We start from the raw sequence: 18,882 nt of genomic DNA, 5'->3' as shown, positions 1-18,882 counted from the left end.
TGCTGGGTCGTTGGGTTGCCCGTGAAAGGGCACTCACGTGGCAAGTGCTTCAGCACTGTTTGTTTGCTAACTGAAGGCTTCGCCACCTCCCGCTGTGCCTGTTTGGTGCCACCGATTTGCCCCATAGTGCGTTCCGCATTCTGTGTCTGTCCCGAGGCTGTGCTCAGGCAGAACTCGGTCTATCTCAGGTACAGCTCAGAGACGCGGCCTCATGGAGCCTTCTGCTGTGTAACCGAGTCAGGGGCTCCGGCCTGTTCAGATCTCTCTCCCTGCAGCAGCCTGTTTCATGTTCCACACAACCCAGGAACTTGTTGTGCCGAGAGGACTTAGGTCCCCTTGGCGTCCTCCCTGGGTGAAGCTGGGTATGTCCTATTTGCCAAATTGGTTTTCTCCGGCACTTAGGCTGCTAAGGGAAGTATTGCATTCATGCGTATGAGTAGGTTCAGGCTTGAGAGTGTGTTTGTGTGTGTGTGTGTGTGTGCGTGCATGTGTGAGACAAGCCCTCTGAAAGTGAGGGGCCTTGTTAAATGGTGGGAGTGCTCCACTGCCTAAAGTCTTCCTGTACACACACAGTCACACGTGCTTGCTCTCTCTCTCTCTCTCTCTCTCTCTCTCTCTGTGTCTCTCTCTCATTCTGCAGTGTGACTGCCCCCTGCTCTGGGCGGTGCCTGCCTTGACTCCCTCTGTCCAGGGTGTGTGCTCCTGGGGCGCTGCACTACCTGTTCCCTGGGCTGTAGAGGACACCGTGTGGTGACAGGGACAGGTCCGGTGGCTGCTGGCTGCCGTGGCCCCCTGGATGCGTGTGGAGGGATATCAGTGGCCTCAGGCACCTTGGACCTTTTTGGTGAGGAGGAGCTGGGCAGAGTTTCTCCATTTCTTCATGACTGTGTGGTCAGCTTCCGTGGAGTCACCACCTCTGTCATTCCTTTTTCCTTCTGTTGCTGCTGCTCCTGTTCTCGTGTGGCCCCTTCCCCTCCACCTCCTGCTCCTGACCCTTTCGGGGGCTCACAGGCCCCTCAGAGGCTTGCTGGTGAACAGACCCAAGGGCTGTTGAGCTGGACCTGTGCCCCATGCCTGCCTTCGTGGGCCTAGCCTCCCTGTCTTCTAGTCACACGCCGTCCCCTTGGCTTCTTCCTTCATGCCTCAGTGGCCGGGCAGGGATGGGGCTGCGCGTTGGTGACTCGTGGTGCAGCACTGTTGGCCGAGGGGCCCTTCCTGTTGCCGTCCCGCTTCTTCATCTCCCTCTGGGGCCACCGAGGGGCTGCCCCCACATGGCTCCTCTGGCCACTGCTTGCAGCTCGGTTAAATAGCATTCACATCATTTGCGAAGCTGTGGTACGTGAGAAATTCTTAAATAGCACTGTGTTGTTGAGTGGGTTTGGTCTTTGATGTTAAATATTCAGTTCTCTCTAGAAAGTTGTGGACTGAAAATGAAAAGCACGTATGAATGTATATGCGCGAATGTATTACTCATTCCACCGGCGTCTCTCAGGTGCCTGCTGTGTTAGGCAGTTGCTCTGTTACTCATCTGAACAGCCGTGTGGACTGCATGCTAGCGTGGGGATAGGGCGGGGCCTAGACTTGAGGGCTGGTGAGGCCACTCTAGATAGGTTCCTTGGGTTGAGAGACTTCACCTGTCGGCTCCAGGTCCCTCCTTTGTAAGTCCTGGGTTGATAGTGATTTTGGGGATGGAGCCTGCCAAGCCCAGTAAGATTTAGGATTGTACGCAGTGTAGGAAGAGATCGACTCCTCAGGGTGCGAGCGTGGTCGGCTCTGCGGGGCCGAGTTTGTATGGAAGCGATGTAATTCATCCATCTGACAGAGTGTGTGTTGCTGAAGTCTACCTCCTGTGCCTTGCTTGTGTGGATGAGCCTGGACAGAGCAGTTGGACCCGGCCTTAGCTGCCAGGCAGCCCGAAGGTCAGGCTGGAGCCATCAGCCAGTGACCCAGTGGAGAGGAGTGGGAACTAGGGGGCCACAAAGTAGGTAGTGGTTGGCTCTTCCAGAAAGAGAGTGGAGGGGGAACAGGTGGCAGCAGAGTCTTCACGGAGGGAGTGATGTTTGAGGTGAATCCCGGAAGCCAGGGGTGTTGAGACTCAGGATGCAGGCGTGACAGGCTTTCCAGGCAGCGGTAGGAGCACGGGCTGATGGCTGGCAGGCTCAGCTGGGGAAGAGTGCTGTAGCTCAGTGCACCCACAATGTGGGTGCTGGCTGGGGAGATCCGGGGCGGAGACCAGACTGAGGGGCCAGGGACACTGCACTGGGCCTGTGCTGGTGGTGGTGGAGGCTCTGTCCGTGGGAGGTGAGGAGCACACAGAGCTCTTCAGCCGCATGTGCACGTGTATGGTGTGGGTGATAGGACTGTGTTGCACGTTGGTATAATAAAACCCTCCTTATGAGTGAAGATGGAAGAGAGTGGGTGGGAGGAAGAGATGGTGGAGAGAGGGATCAACTGAATATACTGAGAGTATTGGAAGGGAGGAGGCCGGGATGACTCCTGCATGCCTGGCCTGGGTACCTGAATCCCTGCTAAGATTTTGTAAGTGATGGAAGATGTTTAAGTTTGTCTTCTTGAATGGTGATAACTTTTCAGAGGTTTAAAGAAACCTGTTTACTTAATGAGAGAAATTTAGAGCATCCATCCACCCACCTGTCCATCCACTCATGCACCCACCTCCTCACTCATCCATGCCTCCCTCCCTGAGGAAGTCTCCACTGATAGGCCATGTGCTGCTGCACAGTGGCCCGTGGGGTGTGGAGGAGCAGAGAGCTTCTGCTGTGAGAGCCAGCGTAGGGACGGACTGAGCCAGGGGCTGGTGAAATGCTGCACATTGCTTGTGAGATAATAAATAGTTAAGATAATTCAAACTTGATTAAAAAAAAAATTAAGGGCCATGCATGGTGGCTCACGCCTGTAATCCCAGCACTTTGGGAGGTTGAGATGGGTGGATCACTTCAGGTCAGGAGTTCACAACCAGCCTGGCCAACATGGTGAAACCCTGTCTGTACCAAAAAATATGAAAATTAGCCGGGCGTGGTGGCTCGTGTCTATAGTCCCAGCTACTTGGAAGGCTGAGGTGGGAGGATCGCTTGAACCTGGAAGGCAGAGGTTGCAGTGAGCTGAGATGGCACCACTGCACTCCAGCCTGGGCGACAGAGTAACACCCTGTCTCAAAAAAAAAAAAAAAAGCAATTGATTTTTGTTTATATTTGTATCTTAATATTAGGGACAATGAAAATATACAATATACATTTCAAGTAATGGATGCTTTCATTTTAAAGTTTCTGCCATGTTTACTTCGTGCTTTATCACCTGTTCCATTTTCTTTCAGATTTTCGAAAGGATCTTGTTCATATGGGCGATCCGCCACCCCGCCAGTGGATACGTCCAGGGGATAAATGACCTCGTCACTCCTTTCTTTGTGGTCTTCATTTGTGAATACATAGGTAAGATTTCCCGCAAACTTAAACGTGAACTTCGGTGGACTTGCCGTGTGTTACTATGCATAATTATAACAATATTGAGAATTGCCACTAAGTTTAATGTTATTAATGATAGGGAATAGTAGAGAATAATAGTTTTCTCATCGACAACAGCTTTCCAAAATGTCTTTAATCCGCATGCTCAACTACTGAAGACATTAAGTTGCAGTTGTAATGATTAATATCTTCTTTTTAACAATATTTGAAGTTAGATAATATATTTGGGGAGTGTCGTTTATTCTAAAGGCCATCACAGTACTGACTTTAATGGTTTTAATCAGTCAATCTGTCTGTTTATTTTGTTTATTTTGAGATGGAGTCTTGCTCTGTCACCCAGGCTGGAGTGTAGTGGCGTGAAATCGGCTCACTGCAACCTCCGCCCTCCGGATTCAAGCGATTCTCCTACCTCAGCCTCCTGAGTAGCTGGGACTACAGGCATGCACCACCACTCCCAGCTAATTTTTGCATTTTTTTTTTTTTTTTTTTTTTTTTTGAGACGGAGTCTTGCTCTGTCACCCAGGCTGGAGTGCAGTGGCCGGATCTCAGCTCACTGCAAGCTCCGCCTCCCGGGTTTACGCCGTTCTCCTGCCTCAGCCTCCCGAGTAGCTGGGACTACAGGCGCCCGCCACTGCGCCCGGCTAGTTTTTTGTATTTTTAGTAGAGACGGGGTTTCACCGTGTTAGCCAGGATGGTCTCGATCTCCTGACCTCGTGATCCGCCCGCCTCGGCCTCCCAAAGTGCTGGGATTACAGGCTTGAGCCACCGCGCCCGGCCAATTTTTGCATTTTTGGTAGAGACGGGGTTTCACCATGTTGGCCAGAATGGTCTCGAACTCCTGACCTCATGATCTGCCCACCTCGGCCTCCCAAAGTGCTGGGGTTATAGGCATGAGCCACCATGCCCAGTTAGTGGTTTGAATTTAAGATTAAGGTGATAGAGCATCAGTCACATATTTTGCTTACAAGCTGAAAATCCAATCTTCTTTAATTGCGTTTCTGTGGCATTTCATCCCTTTTCTACTTTTGCTATACTAGTAACATTTGGTTTTATGAGAGTATTAATTACTTGTGAAATAGCTGGTTGAACAGTGGTTTCGGTTGGGCTATGTTTTTATGCTGTTTCCCTTTAAGCACTGCATGGTTTTCCTTTATCACAATCAACTGTACTATAACTTAATCTGTTTTGAATATGTTTTTAAGTTAAAACCTCTGATAATAAAAGTGAGGATCTGCTTTTAAATTCATCTATGAATGAAAAATAAATAGGAAAGAGGGGACTTTACTGTTTACTCACAGCATTTTAATTTAAACCCGGTTTTGTCTTCCTGCAAGCCTTCTGGACTGGGCGCTTGCCTGTTTTTATTACATGGTGTTTTTAGCGTTTCCAGTTTGTGGTCGGCTTCAGATTCCCATCCTTGGTGTAATCTGGAGAGATGAGCGTTACCGGAGGACAGATTATCCTCCGAGGATGAGGACATATCCATGGAGTGAATTTTATTGCAACCCCTCTGAGACTTTGTTTCCCTTTATGATTTCATAGGAGGTTGTCTCATTGCTAAGCAACTAATGAGAGCTGCCGCGCCTCACTCCCTAATCATCTCTTAAGTAGGGGAGAGGCCGCTCCTGAGCGTGCTTTGCTTTTCTGCCTCTTACCCCTCATTTGCCAGATAATGAAAATGCTCTTAATGCTCCTAGAACAGTAGGACCTCTGTCAGTAGACTTCAGAGTTGTTAATTGAAAGGAGAAGTTCCACTGAGATGTGATTAGAGAATTGATATTCCGTGTTAAATAGACCATTTAATTAATGTGGTAAATAAGTTTGTTTTAACTACTTTACCACCAACTTCTGTTGTAAGACCCAAGCGATTCTTGATGCTTTTGCCTGATTATCTGCAAGACAGGACGAAGGGGCATGACCACGGTCTTCATTGTCCGGAAGAAAGAAAGACTGGAGAAAATGGAATTTGTGTCTTATGAGTGGTGTCTTCAGATGAGCTCAGAGACACTTTCCTTGTCTTCCTGCGTCCCTGTCCTTCCTGCGTCCCCATCCTTCCTGCGTCCCTATCTTTCCTGCACCCCTGTCACACACGCAGGCACATGCACGCACGTATGCACACATCAGAACACAACCACACATTGTGTGAGTATACAGTGTCACTTTCAAACATCTGTGCAAAACATATCATTTATTTCTGTTGGTCAGCTATTAAGTGGACATATAAAAATGTTTGGGCTGGGCACGGTGGCTCATGCCTGTAATCCCAGCACTTAGGGAGGCTGAGGAGGATGGATCACGAGGTCAGGAGTTCGAAGTTCGAGACCATTTTGGCTGACATGGTGAAACCTCATCTCTACTAAAAATACAAAAAATTAGCTGGATGTGGTGGCACATGCCTGTAGTTCCAGCTCCTTGGGAGGCTGAGGCAGGAGAATTGCTTGAGACCGGGAGGCGAAGGTTGCGGTGAGCCCAGATGGTGCCACTGCACTCCAGCCTGGGCGATAGAGTGAGACTCCATCTCAAAAAAAAAAAAAAAAGAAGTTTGGTCCCAGATTTCACATGTGATTATTGCATTTGTAGTCCTTTTTAGATCTTGCTTCCTAGGTTTGGGGAATGTTCATTAGTATAGTCCAAGTCCATCTTTTGTTATGTTGTAAAGAAGCGTTTAACTTGCATGGTGTGCTGTCCAGCTTCCTTATGGGGCTGAAGTTTTGTCATTCACGCAGCCCTTCATGGAGCCCTGCCCTGCTGCTGGGTCTGGTGCAGAGTGCTGGGGTGGGGATATGACTTCCGTTCAATGCGGCCAGTATTGACAGAGCATCTCCTGGCCCTGTGCTGTGGGAGCTGGGCAGGAGAACAAGGAAAGCCTGATCCCTGCCCTCTCGGAGCTTGTGGTTGTAGCACGGAAGACAGATTTTAGATGAGTAATTTAAAGTCTTAATTAAAGTAATTAACATTCACATTATCAAGAGGAAGCCTGGGCTGCTGTGAGGACCTGTCCCCTTTTAGGAGTCAGGGGAGGCCTCCAGGGTGAGGTGACGTTTTAGCCATGTCTCACAGGATGAGGAGGAGCTAGGTTGAGGCTGGGCATTCAGAGAGGGCAGCAGGAGGGCTGGCCTGGAATCCAAGGCACAGTGACAAGTAGTGGCACTGGGAGGAAGGGCAGGGCAACTTGGGCTGCGGTGCTCAGAAGGAGAAGCTTGGGGTCGAGTCTCAGGGCGTGCAAAACCCCCAGCTACTGTGCTCAGGTTCTCCTCTTTGAACATTCACTCTGGCAGCTGCATGGATGAGATTGGAGGGTTTCTGGGGAAGCTCACAGACCAGGGACCTGCAGGCTCCAGCACCGGCAGAGGCACGGGTCCCCTTCAGAGAGGCTGTTCTGGTTTGCTGAACTCTTAGTTTGCTGAGTCTTCAAGCCAGTAAACCTCAGACGCTCTGCTTAGTGAAGATCTTCAAGATTGACTGTTCCTTCCGAGAGTAGAACCTGGTAATGGGATTCTGTGCTTTCGACACCTGAGCACCCGCCAGTCCTTGGGCCTCAGCGTTCAGGTTGTCACGTGACCGCTTGTACACCTTTGGTGCAGCTGCCTGTAGCACTAGCCCGGGCGTGGCTACCTTCTGAGAGCTGCAGCTGGCCTGGTTCTGGCGGTGAGCTTGTGTTGTTACTTGGATATTCCTCTTTCTTTGAAGTACAGGACAGAATCTCAGTTAATCAAAGGTTTAAGAAATCCCCAGGGTGTGGGATTTCTCCAGGGGCTTTCAGACAACAGCAGACAGATCTGTGACGCCTTAGTGGGAACTGGGCTCTTTCTGGGGACATGTGTTCGCCATGTGTCCAGAACCTTTAAAGATCCACAGCTCCTGGCCTGCCGCATGCTCCCACTGGTTCCACAGGACGTGGGGAATCCTGGAGCGTGGCACAGGTCCTGAGTAGGAACAGCTCTTCGGGAGTGGCTCCTTGTTCTGGCTGTCAGTGGGAGGTTCCGACGCTGCACGTGCTGGTACTCAGAGCCCTCTCAGTGTTACGTTCTTTGACTTGGAAAGAAGGATGTGGTGGGCTTCAGATTCCCATCCTTTCTGTAATCTGGAGAGATGAGCTTTACCCGAGGACGGATTATCCTCCTAGGATAAGGACATATCCATGTAGTGAATTTTATTGCAACCCCTCTGACACTTCATTTCCATTTATGATTTCATAGGAGGTTGTCTCATTGCTAAGCAACTAATGAGAGCTGCGGTGGTTGAGGTTGACACACAGGACCTGGTCTGAAGGCAGACCAGTCAACTAGGTGAACTGCTTCCCAGCACAGGAGAGAGTGTTCGTCTTCAGCAGGAGGCCGGCCAGCACGTCAGAGTCAGAGGAACAGTTTGTAGTGGGGGAGCCATGCTCAAGCTGTGTGGAGGTGTGCTCAGGGTTCCATGGGTCTCCGTGGGTGCCAGGACATTGCCAGCCTGAGTCAGGAATACATGGTATGCATCCCAGGTCTCCTCGTGGAGCTCGCCAGTATTTGGGAAGGGCAGTTTGGTCCTGCTGTTGATGGATGCAGAGTCTGTAAATGCATATTTAGCGCATGCACTTGCACACACACATGCTATGCACACAGGTGTGCAGGCTTCTGCACACAGACACACACAACCACACAGACACAAACCCGCTTGCACACTCCTCACTAGTGCTAACCTCAACCTCTCCAAGCATATGGGGAACAAATCTGTAACTAACCTTTGTTTGAGTGGCACCCGCCAGTCTCGCTCAGCCCCTGGAGGAGCCTGTCATTTAGAGAAAGAGGTCAAGCCATCTTTCACGACCTCAGAGGCAGGAGCAGCAGCGTGCAAAGCATGTGAAGATCATGAAGTCCAGTGAATACAGCCGGTTAGACATCACTGAAGCTTGGGGAGAAAACCCTACCAGTGAAAATGAAATGAGAGGGTATAATTTGATTGGAGAGATCGATCACGGAAAAGTTCTCTATGCCAGGAAGGTTTTGCAGCTCATAAGTTTCGGAGGTTGAAGCCTTAGGGAGTGGGGAAGAAACTAGAGGCGCATAGTGATAAATTTGCTGAAGCTCGAGTGTGCCCGTTCCAGTTCAGAGCCGAGCGTGGGTGCTTGTTGTTGCAGATTGCGTCCTTGACCCACGGGGCGGGCAGAGTATGGAGGAGAATCCGGGTAGCACACTCACTGGAGACGACACTCAGCTAGGAGCGGGCAGAAGACCCGCTTTTTAGTCTAATCTTTTGGAAGTGAAAGGAAACAGCAAGGCACGTTGTACTTTGGACTTACTTCAGGCCATGGAAGAAGGCAGGTCTAGGATGAGAATAACACAGGGTCCAGGGCATCTTAGAGTTTATAACAGCAAAGGAGCGACACCTGGTCTAGAGACACTGAGGGGCACAGGAGTGGGCCCAGACCAGAGGCCAGCAGAGGCAGGAGACTCGCTGAGGGAGGACTGGGCCTGAGAGGAGGCCCTGGTCCTGGATGTCAAATAGGCTGCCGTGAGGGCACCAAAGTGGCTTGATGTGAGTGGAGGGGAGTGTGAACAAGAAGGAAAAATCCAGTGGCCTCCTAGATTCCTGGCTCTGTGAGGGGTGTGGTGCCGTTTTCTAGGATGAGACGTGGAGTAGAAAGAGCAGGTGGAGGAGGCGGGATGGGGTTCTGATTTAGGATATGCCGAGTGTGCTCTGTCGGCAGTGATCAAGTAGAAGAGTCTACTTCTCTTCCCGGATATTGGGATCCGGGCCTTGGCAGGAGATCTGCAGTGGAGGTTAGTCTGGAAATTGTTGGTCCGGAAATGGCTGCCGACAGTCACGGCTGTGGGTGTGTGTGTCTGGGGAGAGTGGAGTGCAGCGGGTCACAGGATCCCGTGGCTCTCTGATGTGTCAGGGGTCTCCAAGGTGTGACTGTGACTCGAGCTGGCAGTGGGGCTGTCCCACAGGGAGGTTGATGGCGCTCTCCCATGCAGGAGTCTGGGCATTGAGAATCCAGGTGGCTCCTGGTGCTGAGGGCCGCCATCAGGATCTGTGAAGGATGCAGTGCTGCTCTGGGGTCTGACCGCCGGGGTCCAGATCCAGGCGCTGCCCCTGAAGAGCTGCAGACAGCTTTGGTGCCTTAGTGATCTCTGCAATGGATGCAAAATGGAGATCATAATGGCACCAGTCTCTTTGGTTGGCGTGAAGACTGAGGCAAAACCAGCTTAGAGCCAGGTGTGGAACGCAGCAGGTGATCATTGTACTGTCACTTTCCTTGTCGCTGCCTGTGACTTTCCTCTGCTTAAAATGGTGGCCGCGCCTCCGCTAGGTCCCTGTCCTAGGTTTGGAGAGAGGGAGATGGTGCAGGGTGCAGGGCGCAGGGCTGGGGCCAAAGCATGCATCAGCTGAGCCCATGCGTTTTCGGAAGCTTTCCCGGAACACACACAATGACGTCCTCCATCGGCCACACCCTTGCCACCCACCAGCCACTGGGGGCCTGGAGAAGATGTGGGTGGAGACAGGAGGCAAGGAAGAGGGTGTGTGCGTGCATGCAGGCTGCCAGACCAGTGTGTGCCCCCGGGAGAGCTATGGCGGTGTGGTAAGGAAATGGAGAGGAAGTGGTGTCAGAGGTAGGACAAAGGCCAGGCCTGAGGTATCACAGAAATCAAGGGAGGGGACAACTTCAGGAAGCAGGGAGTGGTCAGCAGAGCCTACAGGGATGGAGACCGAAAATTGGTCAAAGCATTTGATAGTGGGGATCTTGCTAGCGACCTGCCAAAAACGGGCTGAAGAATGGTGGCAAGCAAACTGTCACGTCAGCTCCCTGCCCTCCCTCAGAAATGGGGGCCTGAATGTTTCTGTGCTGGGGGAAGATTGCACTCAGTGGACCACAGCCTCTTGCAACTTCATTTTAAATAATTTTTTATGATGGAAAGTTTCAAACACAAAGTCAACAAAATTGTCGGAAGAACCCGCGCGCCTGTCATCTGACTCCAGCAGCCACCAGCAGTCACCGTTCTCCTTCCTTCTGTCCCCCACCCACTCCCGACCTCCATCCAACTGCACTTACTACTGCTGTTTAAAAACAGCTTTATTGAGATTCAGTTTAGAAACCATAACTTTTACCCACTTAGAGTGTAAAGTTGAAAGATTTTTAGAATATTTGGAGGAGTGTAACCATCAGCACATTTGATTTTAGAATATTTTCATCATCCCCAAAAGAAATCCCGTACCCGTTGGCAGTCCCTCCCCTTCCTTCCCTCTTCTCCTATCCACTAGCCCCAGGGAGCCTCTCATCTGCGTTTTGTGTCTGTGGATTTGCCTCTCTGGATGTTTCACTTGAGTGGAATTATACGTGCCTGGCTTCCTCCACTCAGCCTGATGCTTTCAAGGTTCATCCACGCAGTGTGAATCAGTACTTCCTTCATTCTGCAGCCAGGTAACGGCCCCTGGTGCGGACGCAGCACGTGTGTTTTCCACTCATCCGTCTCGATGGACATTTGGATTGTTTTCATTTTTTGACTAATATCGTTTCCATTTTTGACTAATATTTTGACTAACAGGAATAACGTTGCGGTGAGTATTCAGGTATGAGTTTTCGTGTAGATGTGTGTTTCCATTTATCTTGGTATGTAACTGGGAGGGAGAATTGCTGGGTCACGTGGTGACTCTGTGTTTAACCTTTTGAGTTGCCTTTTGTTTGCCGGACTGCTTTCCACGTGGCGGCACCATTTTCCCTGCCCACAGCAGTGTGGGAGGAGCGTATGTTCCCTCTTCCCGCAGGAGCGTGTCCACGTCCTGGTGCGGTGTGGGAGGAGCGTGTGTTTCCTCTTCCCGCAGGAGCGTGTCCACGTCCTGGTGCGGTGTGGGAGGAGCGTGTGTTTCCTCTTCCCATAGGAGCGTGTCCACGTCCTGGTGCGGTGTGGGAGGAGCGTATGTTTCCTCTTCCCATAGGAGCGTGTCCACGTCCTGGTGCGGTGTGGGAGGAGCGTGTGTTTCTTCTTCCCATAGGAGCGTGTCCACGTCCTGGTGCGGTGTGGGAGGAGCTTGTGTTTCCTCTTCCCATAGGAGCGTGTCCACGTCCTGGTGCGGTGTGGGAGGAGCGTAGTTCCCTCTTCCCGCAGGAGCGTGTCCACATCCTGGTGCGGTGTGGGAGGAGCGTGTGTTTCCTCTTCCCGCAGGAGCGTGTCCACATCCTGGTGCGGTGTGGGAGGAGCGTAGTTCCCTCTTCCCGCAGGAGCGTGTCCACGTCCTTGTCAACACTTGTCATTATCTTTTGCTTTTTTTTTTTTATTTTTGTAGACTTTACTGAACCTTATATTAATTTAAAGAGATTAAGTTCTGCTTGTTACTCTCAAACTGTGATAACAACTCAGATAAGAAGGGATATTGACTATAGAAATTATTTGTAAAGACAAATAAATTCCCCAGTGCTGCTGTTTTCCCCATAACCCCGCACACCTGCAGTGTTGACAGCCTTCGTGCCCAGTGCCACATTCGCTGTCATAAGAGGGAACTGGGGACTGTGTCTCATGCGTGTGTCACGCTTTGCACAGAGAAGCTCAGTGGATTGGAGAAACTCTGTTGAATTGGATCCCTACAGAAAGCTTCTGTGTTTACAGAGCACTTTGTTAATGTTTGTTGAAACATTGAAACCATATATAATTCTTATTTATTTTTTGAAGTTAATATTATGTTGTTTATTCATTTAGTTTTTTGAGATGGAGTCTTGCTCCGTTGCCCAGGCTGGGATTACAGGCATGAGCCACTCATGAGTGAGTGAGCATGATCTCAGCTCACTGTGGCCTCCGTCTCCTGGGTTCAAGTGATTCTCCTGCCTCAGCCTCCCGAGTGGCTGGGATTACAGGTGCGTGTCACCACGCCCAGCTAATTTTTGTATTTTTCGTAGAGATGGGGTTTTACCATGTTGGCCAGGCTGGTCTCGAGCTCCTGACCTCAAGTGATCCGCCTGCCTCGGCCTCCCAAAGTGCTGGGATTACAGGCATGAGCCACTGTGCCCGGTCACTATGTTATTTTTTTAACTTTAAGGTTCAAGGGTACATGTACAGGTTTTTTATATAGGTAAATTGTGAGTCACAGGGGTTTGGTGTACCTGTTATTCAGTTACCCAGGTAATAAGCGTATACCCGATAGGTAGTTTCTTGATTCTCATCCTTCTACCACTCTCTACCCTCAGGCAGGCCCTGGTGTCTATTGTTTGCTTCGTTGGTTCCATGTGTACTCAATATTTAGCTCCCACTTATAAGTGAGAACATGCAGTAGTTGGTTTTCTGTGCCTGCATTGGTTCTTTTAGGGTAATGGCCTCTACCTCCACCCATGTTGCTGCAAAGGACATGATCTTGTTCTTTTTTATTGCTGAATAGTATTCCATGGTGTATATGTACCACATTTTCTTTATCCAGTCCACCACTGATGGACATTTAGATTGATGCCGTATTTTTTGCACTGTAAATAGTGCTGTGATGAATATACCCGTGTATGTGTCTTTATGGTGGGATGATTGATATTCCTTTGGGTGTAAACCCAATAATGGGATTGCTGAGTTGAACAGTAGTTCTGTTTTAAGTTATTAGAGAAATCCCCAAACTGCTTTGCACCGTGGCTGAACTATTTACATTCTTACTAGCAGTGTAAAAGCGTTTCCTTTTGTCTACAACCTCCACAGCATCTGTTATTTTTGACTTTTCAATAATAGTCTTTCTGACTGGTGTGTGATGGTATCTCATTGTGGTTTTGATTTGCATCTCTCTAATGATTAGTGATGAGCATTTTTGGTATGCTTGTTGGCCACGTATATGTCTTTTTTTGAAAAGTGTCTGTGTCCTTGGCCTACTTTTTAATGGGGTTGTGTTTTGCTTGTTAAGTTCCTTATAGGTTCTGACCTATAGATATTAGACCTTTGTTGGATGCATAAATTTGTAAATATTTTCTCCTGTAAGTTGTATGTTTACTCTGTTGATAGTTTCTTTTGCTGTGTAGAAGCTCTTTAGTGTAATTAAGTCCCATTTGTTAATTTTTGTTTTTGTTGCAATTGCTTTTGCCATCTTGGTCATGAAATCTTTGCCAGGGTCTGTGTCCAGAGTGGTATTTCCTTACGTTATCTTCCAGGGTATTTACAGTTTTAGATTTTACATTTAAGTCTTTAATCTATCTTGAGTTGATTTTGGTATAACAAAGGGTACTAGTTTCAGTTTCAGTCTTCTGTGTATGGCTAACCAGTTATCCCAGCACCATTTATTGAATAGGGAGTCCTTTCCCCATTGGTTGTTTTTGTCGACTTTGTGGAAGATCAGATGGCTGTAAATGTGTGGCTTTATTTCTGTTCCATTGGTCTATGGGTCTGTTTTTGTTAGTGTGCCATGTTACCAGTGCCATGCTGTTTCTGTTACTGTAGCCTTCAAGTATAGTTTCAAGTATACTCACAAGTATATTCACAAGTGTGAATATTGTGATGCCTCCAGCTTTGTTCTTTTTGCTTTGGATTGCTTTGGCTATTCAGTTCCTTTTTTATTCCATGTGAATTTTAAAATAGTTTTTTTTCCTAATTCTGCAAAAAATGTCATTTATTGGTAGTTTAATAGGAATAGCACTGAGTTTGTAAATTGCTTTGGACAGTGTGGTCATTTTAACGATAGTGATTCTTCCTATCCGTGAGCATAGAGTGGTTTTCCATTTGTATATTCATCTCTATTTTTTGAGCAGTGTTTTGTAATTCTCGTTATAGAGATCTTATATGTACCTGGTTAGCTGTATTCCTACGTGTTTTATTCTTTTTGTGGCTGTTGTAAATGGGATTGCATTCTTGATTTGGCTCTCAGCTTGGACATTGTTGGTGTATAGAAATGCTACTGCTTTTTGTACATTGATTTTTGTATTCTAAAACTTCAGCTGTCAGATCTAGGAGCTTTTGGGCAGCGACTATGGGATTTTCTAGGTATAGAATCATATTGACTGCAAACAATTTGATTTTCTCTCTTCCTATGGGTTGCCTTTTATTTCTTTCTCTTGCCTGATTGCTTTGGCAAGGACTTCCAGTACTGTGTTGAATAGGAGTTTAGAGAGCGGGCATCCTTGTCTTGTTCCGGTTTTCAAGGGGAGTGCTTCCAGCTTTTGCCCATTCAGTGTGCTGTTGATTGTGGGTTTGTCATAATTGGCTCTTCCTATTTTGAAGTATGTTCCTTCAGTGTTACAAAGTAATGTAAAAGCATGGCTCTTAAATACTTAATAGAAACAGTATAGAGATACTGGAAGACATAGATAAGTTATGAAGGAAGCAGTTAAAATACTTGGCCATCCCACTGTTGAGAAGACTTATTGAAGCCTATCTCCTTGCTGTGCTGCCTCCCCTTTGATTAAGATCCTGTCTCCCCACACAGCCACACTGGGAGGGCTGGAGAAGGGTCTGCCTACTTTCTCTGCTCCCAAGAGACCAGTGGCTATCTGCATGGGGAGACTCCTGGGCTCTACTTCAGTTCCTTGGGTGTGGTATCACGGTATCACCTCTGTGTGGCAAGCAGTGTGAGTCTGGGCCCTTCCCATCTCTTGCCCTGCCTGGGGCTGGGCCTCTAAGCTAGCCTGGGTCTCTTATCTAGGCTGCTAGGGTCCCAGTGTCTAGGTCTGGGCTGGGAGAAAGGAGGACTCATCCAGCCTGGAGCCTGAGCTGTGGTTCCAGCCGTCCTTTGTGCCAGGGTGCCGGGCACTTGCCCGCTCAGTGCTCACTCAGGGGTTACTGTCCTGTGTGTGGCCACCGGGCAGCTGCCGTACCACTGCGCATAAGCAGCTGTTTTCTGTATTTCCTGTAAATCTTTTTTTCTATGCATTGTATTTACATAGTCGAGTGCATATTATCTGTAACATTTGTTTCACGTTTTTTCCCCGTTTAACCTTATAATATAAGCTTTTCCTTGTATTAAGAAATCTTTATAAAAATGATTTCTATCTTCTGTACATAATACTCTATTGAGATCATGTAGCATAATTTCTGAAACCATCCAGTGTTGGTGAATTTTTTTTAGTTTTTCTTTCCTTTAGGCAGGGTGTAATTTTTAAGTAAAGCCCATACTTTTCAAACAGTGACTATCATATTACTTTTAAGTATGTTAAATTTGATTTTGAATTAAGGAGTATTATTCCATCACCTTGAATTCCACAGTTTAAGCAGAAAATTGTATTTTAGCTTAAACATGTTTAGCAGAGCAAGTAACAAAGAAGTATTTGCCCCCCTCCCCATCTTTGATGTCTCCGTGCTATTTAAATGTAGAAACAATCTTGACTGAGTACTTTGGACTGATAACTCGGACTGACTGGTTGTTGGTTGTGCTGCAGGGAGCAGTAGGACCACATTTTGGAAGGTGAAGAGTGTTTTACAATGGATTCTCACCATCAGGAGGTCTAATATCTAATTGACTTGATTCTCTTTGTTATTTTCCCTTAAATTACTCTTGAAAGCAAATGTGCAATGGGTTTGGAATAAACAGTGCATTTACTTAAGAACATTAAGAATATTTATTTTGCTGGGCACGGTGGCTCATGCCTATAATCCCAGCACTTTGGGAGGCCGAAGTGGGCGGATTACCTGAGGTTAGGAGTTCAAGACCAGCCTGACCAACATGGTGAAACCCCACCTCTACTAAAAATACAAAAATTAGCCGAGTGTGGTGGCACGTGCCTGTAATCCCAGCTACTTGGGAGGCTGAGGCAGGATAATTGCTTGAACCCAGGAGGCGGAGGTTGCAGTGAGCCAAGATTGTGCATTGCACTCCAGCCTGGGCAACAAGAGTGAAACTCCATCTCAAAAAATATTTTTTTATGTTCCTGTTTGTAAGTCAAATTCTTGAAGTATAGATTGTTCTTAAACATGTAGTTGCCCAGGACATTCTAGCATGTGGCTCCTGGAGCTGGAGGACTGCTAGAGTTGTGATTTGTGTGCAGTCGGGACGGCAGGTAAAATCCCCACAGCCAGTGGGACACATGAGAGAAATAACGCGGAGAACATGCTCGCAGCAGGTGGATTTTAGCAGCACAGTCATTCCTTTGCCTATTTCCATTATCAGAGTATTACTAGGGCTTTGAGTGACAGTGAGGGAAGGAAGAGCTGGTGCTAGTTTCTCATTGATAAGTTAGAGCTTTAGAATGATTTGTTTTAGCTTTCCGTTGTTTGCATTTAAATTTCACTTCACTCTACCTTGTTTTTCTGTGTTGTCTAAAGCAAGTCTACTGCCAAATACATCCTTTGCCTGACTTCCTTGAATGTTCCTCACAGCTTAGGTGCTTTTGTGCTCCACAGTTAATCTCAGAAACATTGCAAGGTGAAAACCAAAGCATCTGAGCATAGCACATTTTCTGTGGCAGTTCTAGGCCCACGTGAGACAAGCAGAGAGCTCCCTGGGGTTGCCCGTGGGTAGAATAGCAAAGTGGAGGTGGCTGGCTTTGCAGCCCCTGAACTGACAGTACAGGTGCCACATCATTCCATTGCCCGTGACTCATATATATTCATTTTTTCTAGTTAAAAACATTGTGGAAATAATTAGGATAATGGACCTACTGTTTAAAAAATTGGAAAGTTTAATAACAGTATGGCTTTGCCATCCCAGAAGCTGTCACTCGAACATTTGGCTAATTTTTTTCTGGCCTTTTACTCTGTAGGTTCTTTTCCATAGTAGCTATTATATTATGCATGCACATTTCAATATTGCTTTTTGCTTAGTATCTAACCATTTTCCAGTGTCGTTCAACATTTTTAAAAAATATGTTTTTTAAAAGTAGAACATACTACTTTCAATAACGGCTAGAGAAACGAGACAAACCAGCAAGAAACTAGAAGAATAAACAACACAGAGGACCAGCTAGATCTAGTAGATATCCACATAACACTGCACCCAGCCGCAGCAGGATACAGGTTCCTCTCAGGTGCTTGTGGGGCATCCTCTTGAATAGACCATATGCTGGGCCATAAAACCAGACTTAATACTTTTGAGAAGATGGAGTTTATACAAAATGTGTTCTTTGACCACAGTGTCATTAAGTTAGAAGCCAGTTAACAGAAGGAAATTTGAAGAAAATGACAAATATGTAGACATTTTAGAACACACCCTAAATAACCAGTGGGTCAAAGACGAAATTGTAAGGGAAATTAGAAATTGCTGTGAGATGAAGAAAATGAAAACACAGTATATCAGCACTTACAGGATGCAGTTAAAGCAGTGATCCAAGAGAAATTTATAGTTGTAACAGACTATATTAAAAAAGACCTCAAATCATTAACTTTCCGTTTTCAGAAACTTAGAAGGGTAAAATAAAGCCAAAACAAACAGAAGGGAGAAAATAATGAAGACTAGAACAGAAATAAGTGAAACAGACTTGTAACTAGACTGACCAGAGAGAGAGAGAGAGAAAACTCAAGTTACTAAATTCGTGAGAAATTTTAGAAATACACAGCATTAAAGTAATACTATGAACAACTCTACAAACTAGGCAGTGTATATGAAACAAAGAAACTCCTAGAAACACACAAATTGCCAAAACTGACTATGCTGGTTAATTTTGTGCCAACTTGGCTGGGCTCTGGTGCCCTGTTGTTTGGTCCAACACCAGTCTATTTGTAGCTGCAGTGTAGATGTATTTTAGATGTGATTAACGTTTAAGTCGGTGGACTTTGAGTAAAGCGGATTACCCTCCACAGTGTAGGTGGGTCTCCTAATCTAATCAGGCCGTGAGCTCAAAGACTGAAGTTTCTTGAAGAAGTAGGAATTCTTCTCAAGACTGCATCGTGGGAAATCCTGGTTGAGTTCCTAGCCCGCTGGCCTACCCTACAGATTTCAGACTTGCCAATCCCTACAATTGTGTGAGCCAATTCCACAAAATAAGTCTCTCTTTGAGACTGAATTAATTATTAAGAATTTAAAATTAATAATGAACCAGTTTTCATCAATAATTTAAATAATGTTAAGCTAACTTGTTATTAATTCGTGTTATTGAAATAATAATTTCAAAAATCCACAAAGAAAATCGTAGGACTAGATGACTTTGCTTGTGAATTTGATCAAATGTTTAACAAAGAATTAACACTATTTCTTCAGAGACTCTTTCAAAAAATAGAAGAGGAGGGAACCCGTTTCACATCATTCTATGAAGCCAGTATTACTCTGAGACCAAAGCGAGATGAAGACATAACACGGAAAGAAAAATATAGAACAATATTCCTTATCACAATGGACTTAAAAATCCTCAGCAAAATCCTAACAAACTGAATCTAGCAACGTGTTGAAAGGATTAGGCATTATTACAAGTGGAATTTATTTCAGGAATGCTGGGATGGTTCAACATTTGAAAATCAATCCGTGTAATACACTGTATTAACAGAGTAAAGGACAAAAACTTACACGGTCATCTCAGTTGATCTGGAGAAAGCATTTG

At 46.8% G+C, this 18,882-nt stretch overlaps 1 protein-coding gene across 13 annotated transcripts in view; it reads left to right on the top strand.

Moving 5' to 3' along the window:
* TBC1D22A (TBC1 domain family member 22A) overlaps positions 1 to 18,882 on the top strand; it is a 414,723-nt gene that overhangs the window by 152,677 nt on the left and 243,164 nt on the right. For all 13 annotated transcript variants that reach the window (XR_012418607.1, XR_012418608.1, XR_012418606.1 and 10 more), the window contains one exon: positions 3,332 to 3,446. Coding sequence is in view for 10 of the 13 variants with exons in the window: in XM_065521728.2 (XP_065377800.1) it covers positions 3,332 to 3,446 (115 nt within the window). In the remaining 3 variants the exon portion in view is untranslated. The remainder of the gene's footprint in view (positions 1 to 3,331; positions 3,447 to 18,882) is intronic.

This window comes from Macaca fascicularis, chromosome 10 (assembly GCF_037993035.2).
Source record: "Macaca fascicularis isolate 582-1 chromosome 10, T2T-MFA8v1.1".
In the NCBI taxonomy this organism is placed as follows: domain Eukaryota; kingdom Metazoa; phylum Chordata; class Mammalia; order Primates; family Cercopithecidae; genus Macaca; species Macaca fascicularis.
Note: the sequence above shows the minus strand (reverse complement) of the source record. Positions and strands in the feature narration are given on the sequence as shown.